General features: G+C 37.3%; 1 protein-coding gene across 3 annotated transcripts in view; it reads right to left on the bottom strand.

Moving 5' to 3' along the window:
• Window positions 1–20,398, bottom strand: part of LOC113234106 (helicase sen1) — a 95,983-nt gene that overhangs the window by 5,206 nt on the left and 70,379 nt on the right. For all 3 annotated transcript variants that reach the window (XM_026469358.1, XM_026469359.1, XM_026469357.1), the window contains 13 exons: window positions 18,233–18,393; window positions 13,635–13,766; window positions 13,202–13,440; window positions 12,033–12,141; window positions 10,333–10,494; window positions 9,717–9,859; window positions 8,707–8,826; window positions 7,479–7,618; window positions 6,430–6,574; window positions 5,322–5,565; window positions 4,594–4,753; window positions 3,809–3,998; window positions 1,400–1,518 (listed from right to left, as the gene is read on the bottom strand). In XM_026469358.1, coding sequence (XP_026325143.1) covers window positions 1,400–1,518; window positions 3,809–3,998; window positions 4,594–4,753; window positions 5,322–5,565; window positions 6,430–6,574; window positions 7,479–7,618; window positions 8,707–8,826; window positions 9,717–9,859; window positions 10,333–10,494; window positions 12,033–12,141; window positions 13,202–13,440; window positions 13,635–13,766; window positions 18,233–18,393 — 2,064 coding nt within the window. The remainder of the gene's footprint in view (window positions 1–1,399; window positions 1,519–3,808; window positions 3,999–4,593; window positions 4,754–5,321; window positions 5,566–6,429; window positions 6,575–7,478; window positions 7,619–8,706; window positions 8,827–9,716; window positions 9,860–10,332; window positions 10,495–12,032; window positions 12,142–13,201; window positions 13,441–13,634; window positions 13,767–18,232; window positions 18,394–20,398) is intronic.

Here is a 20,398-nt window from a genome sequence, read left to right as displayed (position 1 = left end):
GCGTTTGTTTTTTTTTTAAGTCGGCAACTTACTTTATAGTTTGTTTCTATCACTGCAAATAATTATCTGTGGAAACTTTTAATTAGCCCTCCGCATACATGCACTGGGCTGTCAGGCGTGTATTATATCACTCACTATACTATTCTTGTTACCTTAGCTGTAACATTTCCAAAAATAATCAAAATAAAATAATCTCTATACTACATACATATCGTAGCTCTGAAAAGGTCAATAGTCTGGAGTGTAGTTTATATTATGTATATAATTCCTCTTAATGCAGTGTCTGTTACAAACTAATTTATAAATTAACGCTTCCTAATATGGCGCCAATCCTAAACAAAATAAAAGAATAGCCGCCACTATCAATAAAAAAATCTACGTATTAATAAGCGTCATCTACTTGATTTGTTTGTTATCACTAGAAATTAGAGTAGCTTCGATAAATTGTACCTTGTCAATGTAAAACAAAGAAGTTACAAGCATCGAGTGTATAACTAGAAATAGAGACGAAAAAAGGGCCACTTGCGCTGAAATCACAAATTAGAAAGCTGAAATAGTACAGCGCCAACAACTGACCTGTGTGTACGTCTCCGTATATTCCAAAAATATTCTGTATTTATTGTAAATAAAGATAATATCTCTAACAATGGGGGGCTGTTCCATTCGGCGGTGTAGGAAAAACAGAAAACATTTTTCAATGTGCGTCCATTATAGCAAATCTCAAGTTAAACTGATCGTTTTGAAGTGGAACAATTGACGTCAGCCGTCAATTGATTCGAATTCGGGCTGGGCAATCGGAGCGTAGTTGTCACCGTAATGATTTGGCAGAATAGTTTTCAAACAAATTAAATGACATATCATCTCTATTTCTGGTTATATACTCAATGGTTACAAAAATAACTAGTTAGTACTCGTCGCGACATCTAGTGTATATTAAATACCCGACTACGCTCTCTTGTATCGCAATTAGCAGTTCTCTGGTGTTATTAGTCATTGATATTAATGGTCTCGTTATGTAGCTATTATAGAAAAACTATCGTTTTTTTAAAGATACACGGATAGGTAAATGCAACAAAAATCACGAATTTGCCCTCCCTTACGAATTTTGTTCCCTTATTCAAGTAAATAAAGGACTGTAAAATGATACATTGACCCATTTAAATCAAGTTTTTGTACAAATATTGGTATAGTCGATCCCAGATTATTTGTTAATGTTGAATAATAAGTCTATGCAGCATCATTTATACACTTTTGCGATTTCCGTTATGGAACCCTTCTGTTCTGTTTCACTGTGTCATTATACTTCGCTCCTTATGGAGCATCAATACAATTTCAAAAGTCGTTCTGTTAGAAACGATCCTATGATTGATGACTTAAATTGATTGTTCACATTACGTACTTAAGAATGTCGTCATTCTGAATGGGCCCTGGCGCCGCTCGACATAATTTATTTGGAAATATTTTATACAGTTTTCTTCTTTGAGCGTCCTCGACTAATGTTCGCCACTGGTGATTTTTCTAAAACAAAAAATGTTTGATATTAAAAAGGGTTTTTTTGATACCAACTGACGGGGCGAAGAAGTCGTGTGTCTGATGTTCAACGACACGCCTGTCCTTAGCAGTTTTAGTACCATTCAGAGCTTTAGATCTCAAAGATCCGAGGAACACAGCCACTATGAGACATACGGTGACAAGACTCATGTACTTGTAATTTCACCAGCATCCTTACCCTACAAAATCGAAATGCGGTAATGCTCACATTACCGATTTTTTTTGCCGAAATAGGTAATGGTTATATGAGATAAAATTTTTTTAGGGCTAGGCAGGGTTATTACCGATCTTTAGCGACCAGTCGTTTTAGCAATAGTTGCACGATTATCGCTGTCAAAACATAAATTCGTATTACGGAACGAACAATTGCGACCAGTCGACTACAGCGCCTCTAGCGAGCAACTAATAAACTAAAACTGCATGAAAATGCTTTGACAAGAAGCGACCGGTTGCTTTTTCGTATTATAATACCAACTTAGCAATCGCAACTGGTAGCAATCGCGTTGCTATTGTACAATTAGCAACCAGTTGCTAAAGTTCGGTAATAAGCCTGTTGTAGTATATCAGCGAGGACTACGTAGCCCACAATTCTCTGTAACTAAACTTAACCCATTTCAAATATTTGTTATTATTATTAATCATGTTAGTCCATTTTTTACGGCCTTAATGGCCTAGCGGTTCGGTTAGCACTGTGGCACCAAGAAAGACGAACTTGAAGAGGTCCTGAGTGCGATTCCCGGAAGGACCAATGTGGGAAATGACATGTTGTCGCCGTCTACCCTTATGGGAAAAGGGCGTGAAGTATATGTAAATAAGATTTTGATAGCATACGTAATCTCTTGTCTCTATATGTCAACGTGGAAACATATTCTAAGACATTGTTATCGAAATCATTTAAAAAAAAAGATAGCTTGTGTCAATATAGTGTTGAATTTGATGTGAAGTTAACATATTTTTTGCTGTTGTCTTGTTGTCCACACTATCGCATTATAGTCGTCACAAGGCCCCCAATTCAACAACTAAGGAATACAATGGTATATAACTTTGAATGCAATTCAAATTATTCCATTTTGACTGCCTCTGTGGCTGAACGATTACCATGCTGGACTACCACACAGAGGTCTCGGGTTCGATTCCCGGGCCGGGAGAAATATTTGTACGGCCTACATTTATTTCTCTCGTGAGTTTGGCACCAGCAATACAGGGTTTCCCTAATACGGGACTATGAGTATGAGCGCGTTAAAAAAAATCACTTAAAAAATATTTACATTTTGATTTAGACAGAGATGTTAACATTGATAATATGATTCGAAAATCGAATACTATACATACAGTTGATACTAGCTCAACTGACGACTGATGGGTTATCATCCGATGAAAGGGAATACAAATTTAAACCATGAAGTCTTTTTTGTTTTGCACAGAATTTTACTATTTAACTACAGGTTATCCTTGTGAACTGTGTAAATGTAACTAAGCTGCAATAGCAGCTACAGGTGGTCTATGTGATCATTTAAAATACTTACTTATTATCTATATTAAACTCTATATTGGTTAAATAAATGTTAATTGTTCTATCTAGAACTGAAAACCAATGACCCAAAAAATAATCCAAATGATCACAGACTCATTCAATTTCGTATTGATTTCTCGTGAGAATCCTTTAATATGGACATCCTTATTTACGTTCCGATGACAAGTGTCAAAAGGTGCCTCTTATTTTGTGACGACTATAGGTATAATAATGTACATGTGCTGTGTAAATTTATTGAAAAAAAAAAATTGTTTCTGTAATTGTCTGTGTAGGTTCTCTGTCGTGTCGTTGTAGATTTGTAAATTTTCCTCTTAGTGAATTCTGTCGAAATTTACGGGTCAATATTTGAGTAAAAACGCGTGTGTCCCTCAACTTGACGGCCAACGTCAATCATCGATTACTTCGATCGGGCCATAACATTTAAAAGAAGGTCTAATAATAATAATAATAATAATATGGTTAGACCAATTGTCTGGTCTCTTCTAACTAGGGAATTCATTGCAGGTACTATGAGTACCAGAGCAACGGAATTCTGGACCACCCAGAACAAAACCAATTTAGAAAAGTTCATTTCCCAAATTGGTCCTATCGGGAATCGAACCCGGGACCTCCGTATTCAGCGCCCACAATCCGTCGTATCACCTGTAATAATAGCAAGTAACTTGGAAATAAATAAATAAATATTATGGATATATCCGACCGGTGAAGAGTTGGTATACGTACAATTATGGCGTGAGGATTAAGGCAAACGAGCAGCGCATGCTTAGCACGTGTGAGCATCACGTTCATTCGTCCTGTGTCGGTGAGGAAACCCACGCCACTTGACCTTGCCAGTGACACTACCACTATGTCACGTTCTTGCCCTTGGAAGCTGTCCACTGTGTTTACCTCTACAGGGGCGCAAGTATCCGCTCTGAAAAATAAAAAAAATACTGTAGAGCAAATCAGGACACAAGACACATATTGAACATCGTTCCTTTCCTTTAGTTTTCTACTCATTATGTTTGCAATAAATAAAGTTATTTCTTATAGAAAAATAAGCACTGATTTGACATCCAACTCACCCGATGGAAAGTGATGATGTAAAATGCAGATATAAAATTAATAATAATTAATACTATTTATTTAACCGAAATAAAAACATTGTTAGTATTCAGTTCACAGAGGAGATAAATAATTATTCGTTTCCTATTTGGGCAATTATTGGTAAGTTACGTTCTGTCGCTGTTCATAGCTGTCAAAAAGAGGATGTTATGTTGGCTCGATTTTTTATACATTTATTTTTCACGATTAGAACAGACTAAATCAAGTATTTTTTAGTGCAATCAGACATAAGCTAGGTACTACGGTTCTCGACTTTCAACTATTTCGACCGACTAAATGTAGTTAGTATTTGCGACTAGAACCTACGATTTTTATCGATTAATCAAAAATTCGACTTTGGCCATGCTGGACTAAGGAACACTTTTACTCAAGTGTTCAAATATCACAATTAAGTTATAGCTTACGGGTCCTGTAGCAACTTCAAGTTGCGCTTGATGAGCTCCTTGTGTGCGTTGTAGGGAGTGACCACGGCCAGGCTGAGCCCGCGCGGACGCAGCAATGAATTCAACGCGGTGACTAGACGAGACACGCCCCACGCCTCCATCTCGTTAGCGCCAGACGCTCCTGGGACAAATAATTGTAGGTCGATCAACAGGAATTTAAAACGATGTATTAGAAAGAAGAAAGAAAATAAATTTATTTGACTACCACACGAAAAGAAAGAAACAAAACAGAAAAAGAAAGAAAAAAACGAGTTCGTGCAAGGTAGCACTGCCGCCATACCTATTTCTACCGTCAATTAGTAATGTGAACATTACTGTGATTCGGTTTTGAAGGGTAAGGGTGCTGATGAAATTATAGGCACGTGGGACTTGTCAACTAATGTCTTAGGGTGACGGACGCAGTGGTAGTGCGCCTCAGATCTTTGCAATTTAAAGCTCTGAGTGGCACTGTAACTGTTGATGTTATAAAAAAAAACCTTAAATAGTACAGCAGACAAAATGTTACTTAGTACTTTTCTTGTCGCACTATACACTACCGCGGTCTTTGTCTTTTGGAAAGAATTCAATCAAAGTTAAGATAGAATTTATAGTTAAGTAAAACATGAGTGTTCTTTAAATGAAGAATGATGCCTTCGCTGTGATTTGCGTGATATTTTAGCTTCATGTGTTCAGTACAGTGCACCAGCTACCTTGTCCTTTATCTCCGCTAGAGATACTAATAATGCAATAGGGCGGCAGCGGTATGTCCGGACGCGGTGGCGACGTAGTTGTGATGTGTCCGCCGTAGAACGCACGGTTGGGGTACTCCGCGATCTCAGGGTGCATGCGGTATTGACGGTTCAATAGGATCACAGGACTGCCTTCTTTCCAATTCTCGGCGCATGATGTTAAACGGGAGAAAAGACTCTCGTTTAGACCGTGTTTTTTCGCTCGCTGTAAACAATTATTTATTTGTGTATTATATTATAATAAATTTCTTTATTTCATAAACTTCAGATAAATTTGACATTGGCAGTGTTAAAGTTGCAATGTTGCATTTAGGGCAAGACATCTGTGTCTGAACTAGATTCTATCAGAGAAAAGTTTAAGGAGACTGGTATCATGACCGTGGCATCACAGTACATTTACGCAAAGATTTTATATGCCCGTAAAATATACATAATTTCAATAAGAAAGAAGATATCCATAATATTAACCTTACCACGTACCTAACGTACTTACTTAACGTACCACGACTTCATTTAACCAAGGTAAACAACTCTTTTATGGGGAACTGTATAACGTTTTTACAATAAGATTCCGGAGCATATATTAAAATTATCATTTCCTAAGTTTAAAAACTACATTAAAAATATTTTCATTGCAAAGTAATATTACAAAATTGAAGACTACATGTTAGAAAGATGTATGGAAAGACGACACGGCTGCAGAATAAACACAAATTTGATTTAAAGTGTATTCCATAGCATTTAAGTTTATTTGAAAAGAGCAATCCCTAGTCCAATCGCGACCAGACGCGAGTGCGACATAATGTGCGCGATCTCTATGCGACAAAAGCAGTGTCTCGCACTTTGTGTCGCTCTCGCGCTAGTCGCGCCCTATCGTGCTAGCCCTAACTAGCCATTTTACATGTACATAAGTCGTTTCATGTAGTTTGTATTATTTTCATGATTTTCATGCGATAAAGCATGTTTGACGTATCACAATCTGAAAATTGAAAGGAATCACACGGCTTAAAACTCTGTTTTGTGATAATAATTTATATACTGTGTTTCGTGAATAGACTTAAAGATGAACCTGTGAGCAGATGTATCCAGGCAGCTGTTGCGGGTCTCCGATGAGCGTCAGATGCGTTACGTCGAGCGTGAGCGGAATCAGCGTCTCTGGCTCGATCGCCTGTCCCGCTTCGTCCACTATGCACAGTGCTATTCGCCTTTTTAACCTGTACGCAAATAATGATTATAAAATGGGGTGTTCTGTGATAATGTGTCATTGTCATATCCGAGAATGACTTCAGTAGTCATGTTTCACAAACTGTCTTAGGATCTTGACAATTTTACATAAATATGTCAACGATCCGTATGTTCTGTACGGATTTGTACCATCGTCTTTATTATAAACAACATAATTGACGTTTTTGAGAAATTGAGTTATTAGCATATCTGGAATCAGGGAAGTGAGATCTATAACCCCCTGAAAGCGGTTTTTCAATATCTTATTTAGATTAAGTTTTATTGTTAAGCAAAACCAGCGTAACCGACATAATTATTACAATAGTGTACTTACTCAAAAAGTGTATTTTCTCAGAATCGATGAAAAACGAACTCACTCGCCGTGAAAGATCATAAAATTTGTGTATAGGATTACAGTTTATTACAGACATGTAAACAATTCCAAATACATTTAAAGGTAAAAGGAAAAAAATATTATATATTTGTTTTAAGCACTGTTTTGGGTAGAACTAGCTCACATAACGTGTGTCTCATTTTGAGTTAAGTAGATATCTTGTAATTGTTCCTTACAATATTGTAACACTGTTTTATTGTAGTGTAGAAAATCCAATTTTACGTTCAGTATTGATAGAGTCTTGAACTTCACATATTTTGAATTACAACACTATTGTAATAGCATTGCGATATTTCAAAGAAAAATTAGGTGCCAATATCTCGAAAGTTACCAAATTGCAAATGTGTTGTTTATGACTAGGATGGCAGTGTATTGAGCTGAGCTTCACGCGATAAATTTAAATTCAACTCTATATCACTTATGATAAGAACGAGAACGAATTACACAGCATAAAGCTGAATACGCTGTTCACATTACAAAAGGAATTGAAAATAGGTTACCCTCTCATTTTATGATTGTGTGCGCTGGAGAGAGTAGTGACAATGATGTGTGCACAATCTACGATACGACGTTCCGCGTGCGCCAATTGATCGGCGCGGAGTTTCTCTCCGGGCCCACCTCCTCCGCCGCCGTTACGAAGCTAGCCACCGAAATAAATTTATGAAATTACCAATTACCAACAAATTATATATTATATTATTTCTTACACATTGTTGTCGTGGTGTTTGGAACTTAACAATCTGTAGTACATGTGTTACGTATCATGCAGGTAGTGTAACAGCGATACTGTTCACGGTTTGTGTTGTTGTTTTGATATCTGATTAGAGCAGACATGTTTGCCTCTACCATGAGTTTACAGTTTTTGTCGCTGATGGGTGTTGGTGGTGGTTTTTGTATGGCAAACTGTACACCACTTGCGCTTACAAGAAGTAACATTTTGCATATAAATATTTTACGGAGTCATTAGAGACAATTGTCACTAAAACATATAGTAGGTACCCTGATGACTACCAATTCAATAGGTACTTTAGTCCTTACGCTATCAAAAGTAATTGCTTACATGTAATAAAAATTACCAAAGTACAAAATCATTTGTAATTGTAATCATAAACACTAGATTAATCGATCGATATAAGAAATCTTTTCTTACATGGGTTTGTAATGATGTTCATTCTTATCGGAGTATAAAGATTATTAAGAAGCATCTCGTCCGTGTTGTCGAAGTAGCATAGTGTAAAATCGTAATTGTAAATAATGAATTACGGCATAGACATTATATTATGTACAAAGTTCTCTCTTCTCTTCTTCTCATCTTAGGCTAAGATATTAGAAATAGGTAAGCACTAGTAGTAAAAGTTATCTAATACATTTCATATTATAATATATTTAGATTGATGAAAAATTTGCATTATCTTGAAATCTGAATCTTTTATTTTTGGCATCCCCACAGAAACTAAAATTCTCATGGAACAATAATATCTACTTTAAATAACCGCCATCTTTAATTTGTGATCCACCTTACGACTTAAAAGAACTATTTTCGATGTTATTAGGAACCGAAATCTTTTAAAATAAGCTCCGCCCACGTCCACCCACGCGGTTGCATCGAAGCAAACGCGATGCTAAAATTCGCCGTTTGTAAACGCTATTACATTCTTCTATTATATTCCAAAGTTTTATAACAGTAATTGTTGACTTATGACAGTAATAAGTATATCTCTATCTTACCAAATCCAATCTATTTAGGAGTTCTTTGACCCGGCCGCTGCAGTAAGCTGCTCGTTCAGGATCTTTTGCGTCTTGCTCCTGTGTCCGCCACATGTTTATCTTGGCCTCTATGTGAGAGATCTGAAACAATACAAGGCAGTTAATTAAATAAGTATTTATAGGTTTCTTGGAGATATTGTATTATTACTTTCGGTCTCGTCGTAGAACGGACACGAATTTTTGTAACACAGCGTAATGAATGCCAACTGTGTAATGTACAAGCCAAAAAACAGGTCACGCCTCTTCCTTCGCCTTCTTCCGAGAATTCTCACGCAGTCTCGGGATTTCCAGCAGCTATCGCATCGTATCAAGTTTGTACGCTATTTTTTTTGTATCAAGTTTGTACGCGCTTTGTATGTTGCACAATTGTCATAAAGTTCATTATATTATGTTCAATTTAGTCTATGTCTATTAAACTGAAGCTTCGCTTTTTTTAACCGACTTCAAAAAAAGGAGGAGGTTCTCAATTCGATTGTATTTTTTTTATATGTATGTTACGCGATAACGCCGGCTTTTTGTAAATTTGTGAACAGATTTTCATGATTCTTTTTTGTTGGAAAGTGGGTGGTCCCATTTAAATTTGAAGAAAATATTCCACCTCTCAGGGTGGCAAACTAGGAATCCGGTTTCGTGCACTTTCCGGTAATCGATTTCAATAAAACTTGGCAAATAGTTGTAATTCCACGAACTTTTGAAGACGGTTTTTTTAGTACTCTATAGCACTACTCAGAACTTTAAATCGCAAAGATCTGATGCCACTTTCCTGGACGAACTCGTTCACAAAGCGCTCTTTTGCTACTAAACTACTAGTATCTAGTTTGTACGTTACACAATTGCCATAAAGTTCTTTATGGCAATTGCGCTATGCACAAATTCGCTTCCATACCGTGGCAGTGTAAATTGAACCTACGCCACTATGAGCATAAAATTGAAGCTTCGCCTACTGAGATTGCAGCAACTATATTACATGCCTCTGCAGTGAGTCCGGCATGCACGGGCTCGGCCTGTTGTCTTGCGACGGCGTCGCGTTGTGCTAGCTGCTGCGACGAGATGTTGTATGCCAGCGGATGCATCGCTTCTGCACGGCCTACGCGAACCATACGGAACCGTTCGGCTGCGCAAAACATAAAATTACATACAATAAGTAATACTACGTGATACAACTGATCCGTTAAAATAAGCTGCTGTAATTTAGACTCGCAATAACTACGTTAATCTTAGTTCATAATTAATTCTCGTTAATACATAGATAGATAGATAGATAAGGTATTTATTCAGCACATTACATCGCAGCATTACATATAACAAGAAAAGGAAGGTGACTGAAAAGGCTGAAAAGGTTTCAGCTCACAAAATTCGTTGATTTTAATCTTATGACCGCCGTGGACGTTTTTACGCGTCTATGAAATCCTTTAATTTTCAATTGAAATTAGTAAATAAATATTAAGATATTCCTTGTGCTATTTATGTGTTCTAGTTAAGCATGGATTCATAGTTGCATGTCGTGTTCAGTTATGTTCTTCTCTGACTTAGGAGAATTGAATTAATATAAAGTGGATTACTTACTTATTCACTTTTTATACTAACTTTTAGGCAAGTTCTGTCTGATGTTAAGCAGCCTGCAAACGATCTCGTCGACCGCGGCATTACTGGTCGCGCAAATTAAAATTTTGCCTCTATTATGTTGTAGCTTCCCTTTAAGATCGTAGAAGTAAGACATCACTATGGCACATATTACGCTTGATTTCCCTGCAAAAATCATTCAACTCAACCACTTCTCCACGGAATGTTAATAAAGTAGAGTTTTTCCGTGTGTTTTTTGTGTAGTTTGTATGTATCGAGTGTCTAATTTGAAGGCGCCCTAAGCGCCCAGTTACACGGCGGGAACGTTTTCGCGTGGCCGCCTCGCGGCGACCGCCCAGTTACCACGCTTTCGCGTACATTAATGGCGAATCCGAATTCTATTTACTAGGCAACAACATTGAAATTCCTGCTGCCGCGTAGACCAAAGACAAGTCAGTCTCGCCCGCGCGCTCGGGACGCTCATTTAATTTAAAACGTAATAAACGAATAGAGCGTATTTTGCCATGACAGTTGGACGTATGCGGTCGCTGCGGCGGCGCGGACGCGGCAGCCGCGCAATGAAATTCGTCTCGAATAAATGCGCTCTAACTGTTTAAACTTTTGATGCTTTATGCCAAACATGCAAAATGTCAGATTAGCGGAATGTCAAATTAGTAGGATGCCAGATTAGTAGAGTGCCATATTGCTTAAAGATACGTTGGCGAGGAGGGAGGTTAGGCTATAGCGTATATCACACGCACGAGTCAAGTGAGTTGAGCAAGAGCACCGCGGAAGCGGCTGGTGAGTGCCAGGGGGTCTTGTCTCGTTCTCCGTCCGACATCTTTATCAATTACTGTCAAATAAGTAATATTCGACCAAAGTAAAAGACAATGTATGATAAGCATTCGCATCATGCGTCTTTAAATTTTCATCGACTACTACTTATTTGACAGTAATTGTTTCGGACGGATGTCAGAAGAGCGAGAGTACAAGGCTAGAACCGAATTTAGGGTATTTGTCAACATATTTCAGAATGATTTTTTTTGCGATTCAAGAATGTATAATAATAACGCACACACTCAACATAGCCCCGCACTAGGAAAATCCTGTGTCGCGGGTGCCATGGACACACACATAGACAACCACAAATTACACTGAAACTCACGAAAGAAATAAATATAAGCCATACAAATATTTCTCCCGGCCCAGGAATCGAACCTGGGACCTCTGCGTTACAGTTCGGCTGGTAATCGTTGGTAACGTATCACAAACTCAATTTTTTTTCCGAAATAACATTTGTTCGAATTTTCATTACACCGAAAACCGAATTATAACGAAACCGTTGTTGGTGGATGTTTATCGCAAAGACACGATTAGGTTCGGTTAGGTTAAGTTTAAAAGAAAAAACATTTTCCTCTCAAAATTACTTTCGCGGTTATGAAAATACGAGCCAACGTTATTTCTGGAAAATGTTATTTCAGACTACTGATAGGTAACCGTAACCATTCGGCCACGGAGGCAGTTAAATGTATTAACACAACAGGATTTAATGGAAACTTTTTAAATTAACCAAATCTGTTCCTAGAAGTGACTTCGGGATTATGAGAATCTGGCATACTGCATTTTTGGCATAAAGCGTCAATAGGCTGTCTAACTCGAAAGACATTTCAATAAATTTCAAGTTACAGAGTTGGAGTTTTGTTTTATAAATACAATTGTCATACCTGTCCCCGGTGGTCCCTGTACCATTTGAATACATGGTCTGTCGCTTAGTGCCGCCGAAACTGAGGAGAATACGGCCGCTTGTTGACTAGGGTTTAGAACCTTTGTCCACTGAAATATTAACAAGTTTACTTTTTTATAATATCAAGTGACGGGACGAACAAATCGTGCGCCTGATGGTAAGCTACATCAGAACAGTTGCAGTGCCACTCAGAGCTTTAAATCGCAAATATCTGCTGAGGCGCACTGTCCCTGTGCCCATCACCCTGAGACGTAAGTTGACAAGTCCCATGTGACTTTAATTTCACCACTTTTAACTAAATAAGTTGTTTGGCAATTTCGGCATTCAGACTACTTACCTATAGATTATTTGTAATAAATGTGCAGTACCTACATATCCTTCCTGAGTAGAAATAGAATGATTAAAGCTTAGTTGGTGTAGCGCCTGGCACGGTAAGCTAGAAGACGTCGGTTCGAATCCGGCCGGATCGAAGGAATTTTTTCAGAGTGTTCGATCTTTGTATTAATAATTAGAAATCGAATGATTTGAATTAATACCAAAAATGTTTATTTTTAATGAATATCATGATGTTTTTACTATCATGATAATTCATGTTTTTTTGTGAAAATACTCCACTTTTGTTATTATTATTGATATAAAGATCGTACAAACACTAAGAAAAATTCTTCCGATCCGACAGAATTCGCCTCAACATGGCTACCGTTCTTACTAAGCCACGAATCGAGCCACCAGATTTTACAAATCTCCATGTGCTTGTTACGGATCTTTGTATTGGATTAAACAGCTTTTTAACTGTAGCTTCCTAACGTGTGCATGCGTATCTTTGTTTTATTATTAGACGAACAAGACCTATGCCTGATGGTAAGCTACCTCTCAGAGCTTTAAATCGCAAAGATCTGAGGGGCACTGCCACTGCGCCCGTCACCCTGAGACATAAGTTGACAAGTCCCATGTGCCTGTAATTACACCAGCACACGGACTCTTAAAAACCGGAACGCAGTAATGCTTACGCTCCTGCTTGGTGGCAGAAATAGGTAAGGTGGCAGTACTACCCTGGACGAACTCTTTCAGAAGGTGACCCTACTGCTACTATACAATACTATATTGTCTCAACAATAATTAATACCAAAAAGTTTTTTTCACACTCACTTGACACTGCATATTAAACGAAGATTTAGAATCAGTCTTAACAAAATGCCGCGGCTCCGGCCTTAGTATCGCTTCGCTAAGAGGTGACCCTGCTAGATATTCCATAGCATCAAACAACATCAGTTCCTTTTGAATATAAGCTAAACTTATGGCCACCATTGTATCCCCGGGCTTCAGTTTTCCCATTTTGTCGGTGTAACACGCGTGTAGAGATAGTGAGAAGAATGAATGTATGTTATCTGAAATGAAAATAGGAGTTATATTAAAGGTTGAGAAGAAACAAAAACCAGATGCCGTGATTGGGTTTTGGAATGATGTTGCACTACAAGGTTTATTTAGATTATATGTATTACACCAAATACAAAACAACTTATTTACTGTTACTAAAAAAACGCTTTTCATATTTATGATAAATAACGTATTATTTGCTCACTTTTTGGCGACGGAAGGCACCTAACGTTGTGCACGAAGAAAAATCTTCGATTAGCATTATCCGGTCCAAAAGAGATGAGCAGTATCTCTCCTGTTCTTGGCACAGTTCTTACTTCTGTTTGCGGCACAGATACTGAAAATGTAGTTTTATTAATAGCGACTACATTACTTTAGTTTACCTCTAAGCGCTTCTTACAAGGTATAATAAAATTATATATTAATAAAATTGGAAATGGAACCGTTTTTCCGGATGGACATCGCATCAATCTTTGTTTTTTCGAATAAACCAACGTTAAGGCATAGTATAATAACACAAGTATGGTAACTCTATACAAACGTAGCAACGCGGCTTCTATGTGCGAGCGCCGAGTACGGACGCGGACGCTCATTCGCGTAATCTCTCGATGCACTCGTCGGCTTTTCATTGTTATACGAATGAGCGCGTTCGTACACAGCGCGCGGCAGGCGTGCACATACATAGGCCGCGCTGCTAAGTTTCTATGGAGTTGCCATACTTGTATTATTATATGGTTTCGTGGTCCTTACAGGTCCCATGGTCATGGCTGATTGATGGATCCGAAAATAAGATTGTTTCATTTCCGTTGTGTAGTAATCGCGAAAACCTGAATTCGATAGTTATAATTAATGGTCGGATATTCGGATGATTATAAATCTAAACTTCCCGTTTTGCCGTGAATTGCTGTCGAAATATAGAAGCGGTTTCTTAAAATACATTGCATCATCTTTTAAATCCCGGGATGTCGGAATGAAGTGATATGTTATGATTTTTATATTTTAAATATTTAAGGTTTTGGCTCACTATTTTTTTTATAAGATATATAAATGCGCATTTGACCTCCATCTCACCCGGTGGAAACTGACGATGAAGTCGGCGACGGAGCATGCATACCTAAAAAATGCCTATTCACTTTCGCCTTGAAAATGCCCAAGTTATAACGTTCAGGGAATAAGTCTGCAGGCAGGGAATTTCACTCCGTAGCCATTCGTCTTATCAATACGGAAGCATGTTTCGTGCGAATCTTTGGAATATCGACAATTCGTAGTTTAATTTTTTGGGTAGATGACTACTGTATCAATAATTTAAGACCACCATGACTCCTGTGTGGGCGAAGCAATGTCAAACAAACCCACGTTTCGGGTCCTTTCCATGTCCCATGGTCACGGTTGACTAGGGCACGGTCCCATGACATGGACATGGGCCCGAAACGTTGGTTTGTTTGAAAAAACAAATACGCGATTTAAATCCGGAAAAATAGTTTCACTTCCTATGTATAACAATCGCGAAAGCCTAAGAACTCGATAATTACTGAGAAGTTACATAAATTTTATATTTTCATATAAAACATTACTATCGTCGAAGGGCAATAAGTAAATAGTGATTAGTATAATAATAAACTACAATTTAAAAAAAACTAGTTCATGTCAAACCATTCTAGATTGGTCAACATAGTTTTTTTCTAAATTACCCAGCGTAATAATTAATTACAATTTTTTTTTAAAACAAAAAAGTCTTGGATTGTATTCTGGATGACATAGTATTAATCCTTATCTAATTAAACATGTTACATACATTAAATAACAAAATGTAGTTGTAAAAAAAATCAGTCGGAACCGACTCCCCGTTCGTTTGCTCTATGCGACTCGAATGCTTGCGATAGCATGCAATGTTATCTCGTAATAATTAATCATAAATCGCACGTGAACAAAGATTAACGTCTAATGAGATCACAGTCCCTTATCAGGCGGTACTTGTTTACAAATAACGATGCCACATTCGATGACGTTATTTTTCAAGTAGCGGATGTGGAATGTTAAGCTTTTGTATAAGAAACAGTCGCATAGCGTACTACCTGCTACTATAATGGCCATATCCCCGACCGCTCCTAATCGTATTAATTGTTGCAATACATGCGCCACCGAAGTGCTCATTGGTACTACACGACGTACCAGGGGGCACAGTTTAAGCGCTCTTAAATTTGATTGTGGAGCGAAGACCAACCAGCCGCAACCGGTGGCCAGACTCCTACCGGCTTTGCAGCGCGTGACAGATAGTAGGTAGTAAAGGTAGTTAGTTATTTGGGTAAGTGGTTAGGTAGTGTTGTTGAGAACGTTGATGGTGTTCAATATTAAATTATTTAATACCATCAATCAAATAAATGATGGACATCCCCACAAATACCTCTATAGTTCACATGTACGCGGATGGATACTGCGTATTCTGAAAACGTACGCAATTGCTCACCAATTAAGTGAATTACTCTATACTACCTTTGACCACCACGCAATAAGAAGGGACCTAGTCCGTTATGTAGACGAGAACCAGGAAAACCCAGTCGTAAAAGAAGCAACTTTAACTACAGTGAAGATGATGAAAAAATCCTACGCCATATGTACGTTATGCCACAATACCAAGACGGACAGTGGGGAGGAACTACTATTTTAATAGCGGCCGTTGAATTCTACCACATAGATGTCAATGTATACCAATGAAACAACACTTCAGCACCTTCAGTAACTTTCACTCCAAAAACCGATGATGCAGTGGGTAGCATCACAACTTTACCTTCAATGGAAACCACTACGATAGTCTTGTAATAAGTCGGATCTTCGAGTACTCCACAACATCCCAGAAGAACAGCCGGATGACACAGAATACAGACCTGGAACGTATGAGGTGCAGCTACGCCAGCAAAAAAAGCAAACATAGATGTCTTACAAGAAGCGAACATGAACACGGGTACACATACATCAAAACATAACTGGCACCTGACCAAACAGAAAACAGTTTTAATATTTAAACGAATCAGTTTAAATATAATAAATGAAGAGCTGCGATCAAGTATAATGGAGGCTATCGTGACTTTACATAGTAAAGTGTTAAGAGATGAGCCACAAAATCATTTCAAACCATTGAGAAGTGACCAACACAGTTTGCATGGGTCTTGTCACCAGGGTTGCGAACAATTTGAAGAGGTATCTTGTGGTCGACATTGCACGGCAAATGATGCGCCTTAATCTGCTATCTTTGGTTCACTGTACAAGCTGTACGGTAAACTAAAGATAACAATTTACTTACCAATACTTTATTGGAAAACTTGTTCCATAATAAACTAAAAGTTTGAAATAAGCAAAATGATTTAAAAAATAAAACCCAATTGTTTATCACCGCCTGCACTCCTAATAAAATCCAAGTTATATTACAATATATTTTATTATTTGTTTAAATCGGGTGTCAACTGCATATTCATATATATTCCTAAGTATGTCAATGACCATAATTAATAATTCGCCTAAGTAAGTAGGTGCTGAACAAAACACATCGCATCCGTAGTGCATTCTACATTGCTGAAGCAAAAGATCTCTTTTCAGTATTTTTTTGCAGTCGGGGTTTTTTACATAATTTAGTTTATTCGAAGTTTGTACCTTCTTAGCTAGTTAGATTACTTTGAAATGATACTATGCCTTCACCCAGCCAACTTGCACCAACGTTGGTAAATTTATTGGGAGGCGTTGGCCTTAGTGGTGATGCGCGGCTGCACCGATACAACGGCATGATTGCATCGATACAAACGCGCCATTGCATTGATGAAATAGCTTATAAGTCACAAGTGTAGCGACGCCCGATTATATCAATTATATCGATGCTGTCGCGCGTTGTAAACTCGCCGTGAGTAACTGCTCTTAGCCTGCGCTGGAATGTTTTAGGAGGATGATGCCACGACTATAAATTAGTGGATCGTTCAAAGGCTCCAGACATGAAGGCCGGTTGAACCAAATGTCAAAAATGCTGTCTATGCAGAGGAGTATGAGAGCGCAATAAGAGATCACACGGAGCATCGAAGTGGCCTTTGAAACATTCCATATACCCTGTACTAATGCATTCTGAGCCGTTGCAAATGTGTATAATTATGCGTAAGCGCTGCATGTAGTGATTAAGTAAATATTGTTAGATACACCATGAACAGTGAATTACAATAAGCATATACATGATTAACGAGCACGTGGAACGGTTCACATAGTTCTGATTACCCACCATTGCAAAATTGTAATAAATAAACACGTGTTCATAAATAATGTACAACTATATGTATGGGGACATTCATCACCTGTGTATTGTACTAGTTACTACTGTTTTATAATACCTAAGTCTACCCGAAAACGTAAGTTGGCAATAAATGATATTATTAGCTAACCTAATAGGTTAACTTACCCTATTAGGTAACTTAATAGGGTAAGTTAACAGCATTTATTTTTAGGGGATTGTTGTTTTGCACTTTATTTATTGCTCCCATGAATGACTTTTTTGTGTATGATCTATTCGTAATTTCTGTTAGTCTCGGGTTTGCAATACAGTTGTGACGCAGATACACCGATTTAACACTTAAATAAGTAGGCAAGAGTGAGCAGACATTAGTTAGACTCTTTACATCAGGTGAGATGGCGGTAAAATGCGCACTTGCTCATTTTTAATAAAAAAAGTTAGTAACTAAATAAGTAAGTAAATAATTAAATTGAGTCTGGATCCTTTAATATTATTACGTCTCTATGTTACACTCTGTATAAATTATTATTACTTACAGTCAACACTAATGTTGAATAATTCGTACGCGCGATCCTGCGTAGGCACAGGCGGCAAAGATCCTATGGTCATCTTTATACCAATATTTTGGTTTCTCAACCTCATGTAACCTTGAGATAAGCATTCCCAGATTTCCATCAGAAGTAGATCACCCACCAATCTGAAATATGTTATATGAGATACATTTCTGTTGGAAGAGCACTAACATATGTAATGAAATCCGAGAAAGACGTAGAATGTAAATAGAATTCAAAACATAGCAAGTGGCTTACAATGGAATCTTACCTTTGATTCGATATTATTTGTTTAAAAGTGCAGTACACCTACAATGTTTGATTTTTAAATTGGCAAAACAAAAGCTCTTTTGGACATTGATGTATTCATAAGTGTAATCGAACCTCTGAATACAAGGCATAGTAACTAGTACATCAAACAATTTATTTGAATAGGAAATGTGTTTAATGTCGAACAATCCATACACTTAAGCCATAAGAATAAAAAAATGAAGCGTGACTGATGTAACATTTCACGACAGGAAGATGCCATTAATTAATAAAATATAAATATCTAATATCAGTCAAGTCAGTACTTGATCAGTCAATATTATTTTACTTTACTTTATAAGTATACATTGCAAGTGATTTTATAACATAGTATGTTTGTTATATTAGTATATTAGGTTATTTATAACGTCACTTTCATGTGACACTATCTGCATCTAGCATGTGCTGCAATGCCACTGAAAATTTGTGAAGTTCTCAACTTGTATAGGGGCCAGTGGTGGTCTATGGCCTGAATCTTTTCTAGAGACACTCACGAACGTAACTCATGAAAATTTTACTATAATCAGCTGAATAATAATGATGACATGGCACTTTAACTTAATGGAGAAAAATGCCAAGCAGTGGGGTCGAATGTGGGCATGGGCACAACAACTCACAAAAGTTTCATGGTAGTCTCATTATCGAACAACTGTTGCAGTTGTTGTTATACTGCTACTCTACTGTTGCCATTGCGTCACGCGGACAAGCAAGTATGCATGACTAATAGCTGTGTGAGAGAAATGGCGCTAATCAAATGATTGGACGATGTCACGATTTGCAAATCTTACGATTATTAACTTCAGTGCACAATATAAAGTTCTCTTTCTCACATTACAGTGCAGGCCCATTTACAGTGGTCCATATTTTTTTTAGATATAGGACATTGTAACGACCCATTTAAAATTAACATTAGTTCTGCGAAAATCAGTGGTTTATAAGTTATAATTTTGTATGTACTTTTTTGATAACTTTCAACTCTAGTCACTAAAACATAAAAAAAGTACACTGACTTTTAAAACTGTTCCACTAAATTAATTGAAACTTGGTATCGAAGTAGTGTGCATTACCTAGCATGCAATGAGCCATTTTTGTGTACGTACAAAATCTAATTATTGCACCGTTATTTTAGACATTTAAGAGATTTTTTATTTGTTTATCAACAAAACTGACTGTGAAAAATGTACAATCAGAATTTACTAATCGCCTTAAAAATTACCTTAAGGTGTAGGGATTGCTTATAAATAAAATTGTAGTGTTAAATGAAAGGTCTTGGTATCAATAGGGCTACAATTTTAGCTGTTTCTGAACATTTTCTTTTCGTTTGCATTACGGATATTAGAGGTTGGTTCGATAATAATTAAAGTAAATCTGAGTTGAACTCATGTTTTTTTTTGAGAAATTAAGTTAAAATTGTTCGAATAATGACTATGAAACAAATTGTCAATTTTGGTTGTTAGTGACTCAGTGCACATCATGTCAATTTATGAAGATGTTACAATAGTTGCAACACTACAATTTTATTTGTAACAATCCCTATATCTTAAGCTAGTTCTTGAGGCCACTAGTAAATTCTGATTGTACATTTTCACGGTCAGGAATTTTTCGAAAATTTGACATTTTATTTGTGAGCAAATAAAAAAAATAACGGCGCAATCTAAAAAAAAAAAAGAATGGCTCATTGCACGCTAGTACAAGGCCACAATACTTCCATAGATTTCTCATAGATGGCGCTACGACTAAAAAGTCATTGAAAAAACCAAATACAAAGATACGACGCAAGCACATAGAAACATTCGTGAGGTCTGCTGGTTCGTTCCGTGGCTTAGTTGGTATAGCGTCTGG

Source organism: Hyposmocoma kahamanoa, unplaced genomic scaffold, assembly GCF_003589595.1.
Source record: "Hyposmocoma kahamanoa isolate Upper Pololo Valley unplaced genomic scaffold, ASM358959v1 81, whole genome shotgun sequence".
Classification (NCBI taxonomy): domain Eukaryota; kingdom Metazoa; phylum Arthropoda; class Insecta; order Lepidoptera; family Cosmopterigidae; genus Hyposmocoma; species Hyposmocoma kahamanoa.
The sequence above is the reverse complement of the archived record's forward strand: the minus strand, read 5'-3'. Positions and strand labels throughout refer to the sequence as shown.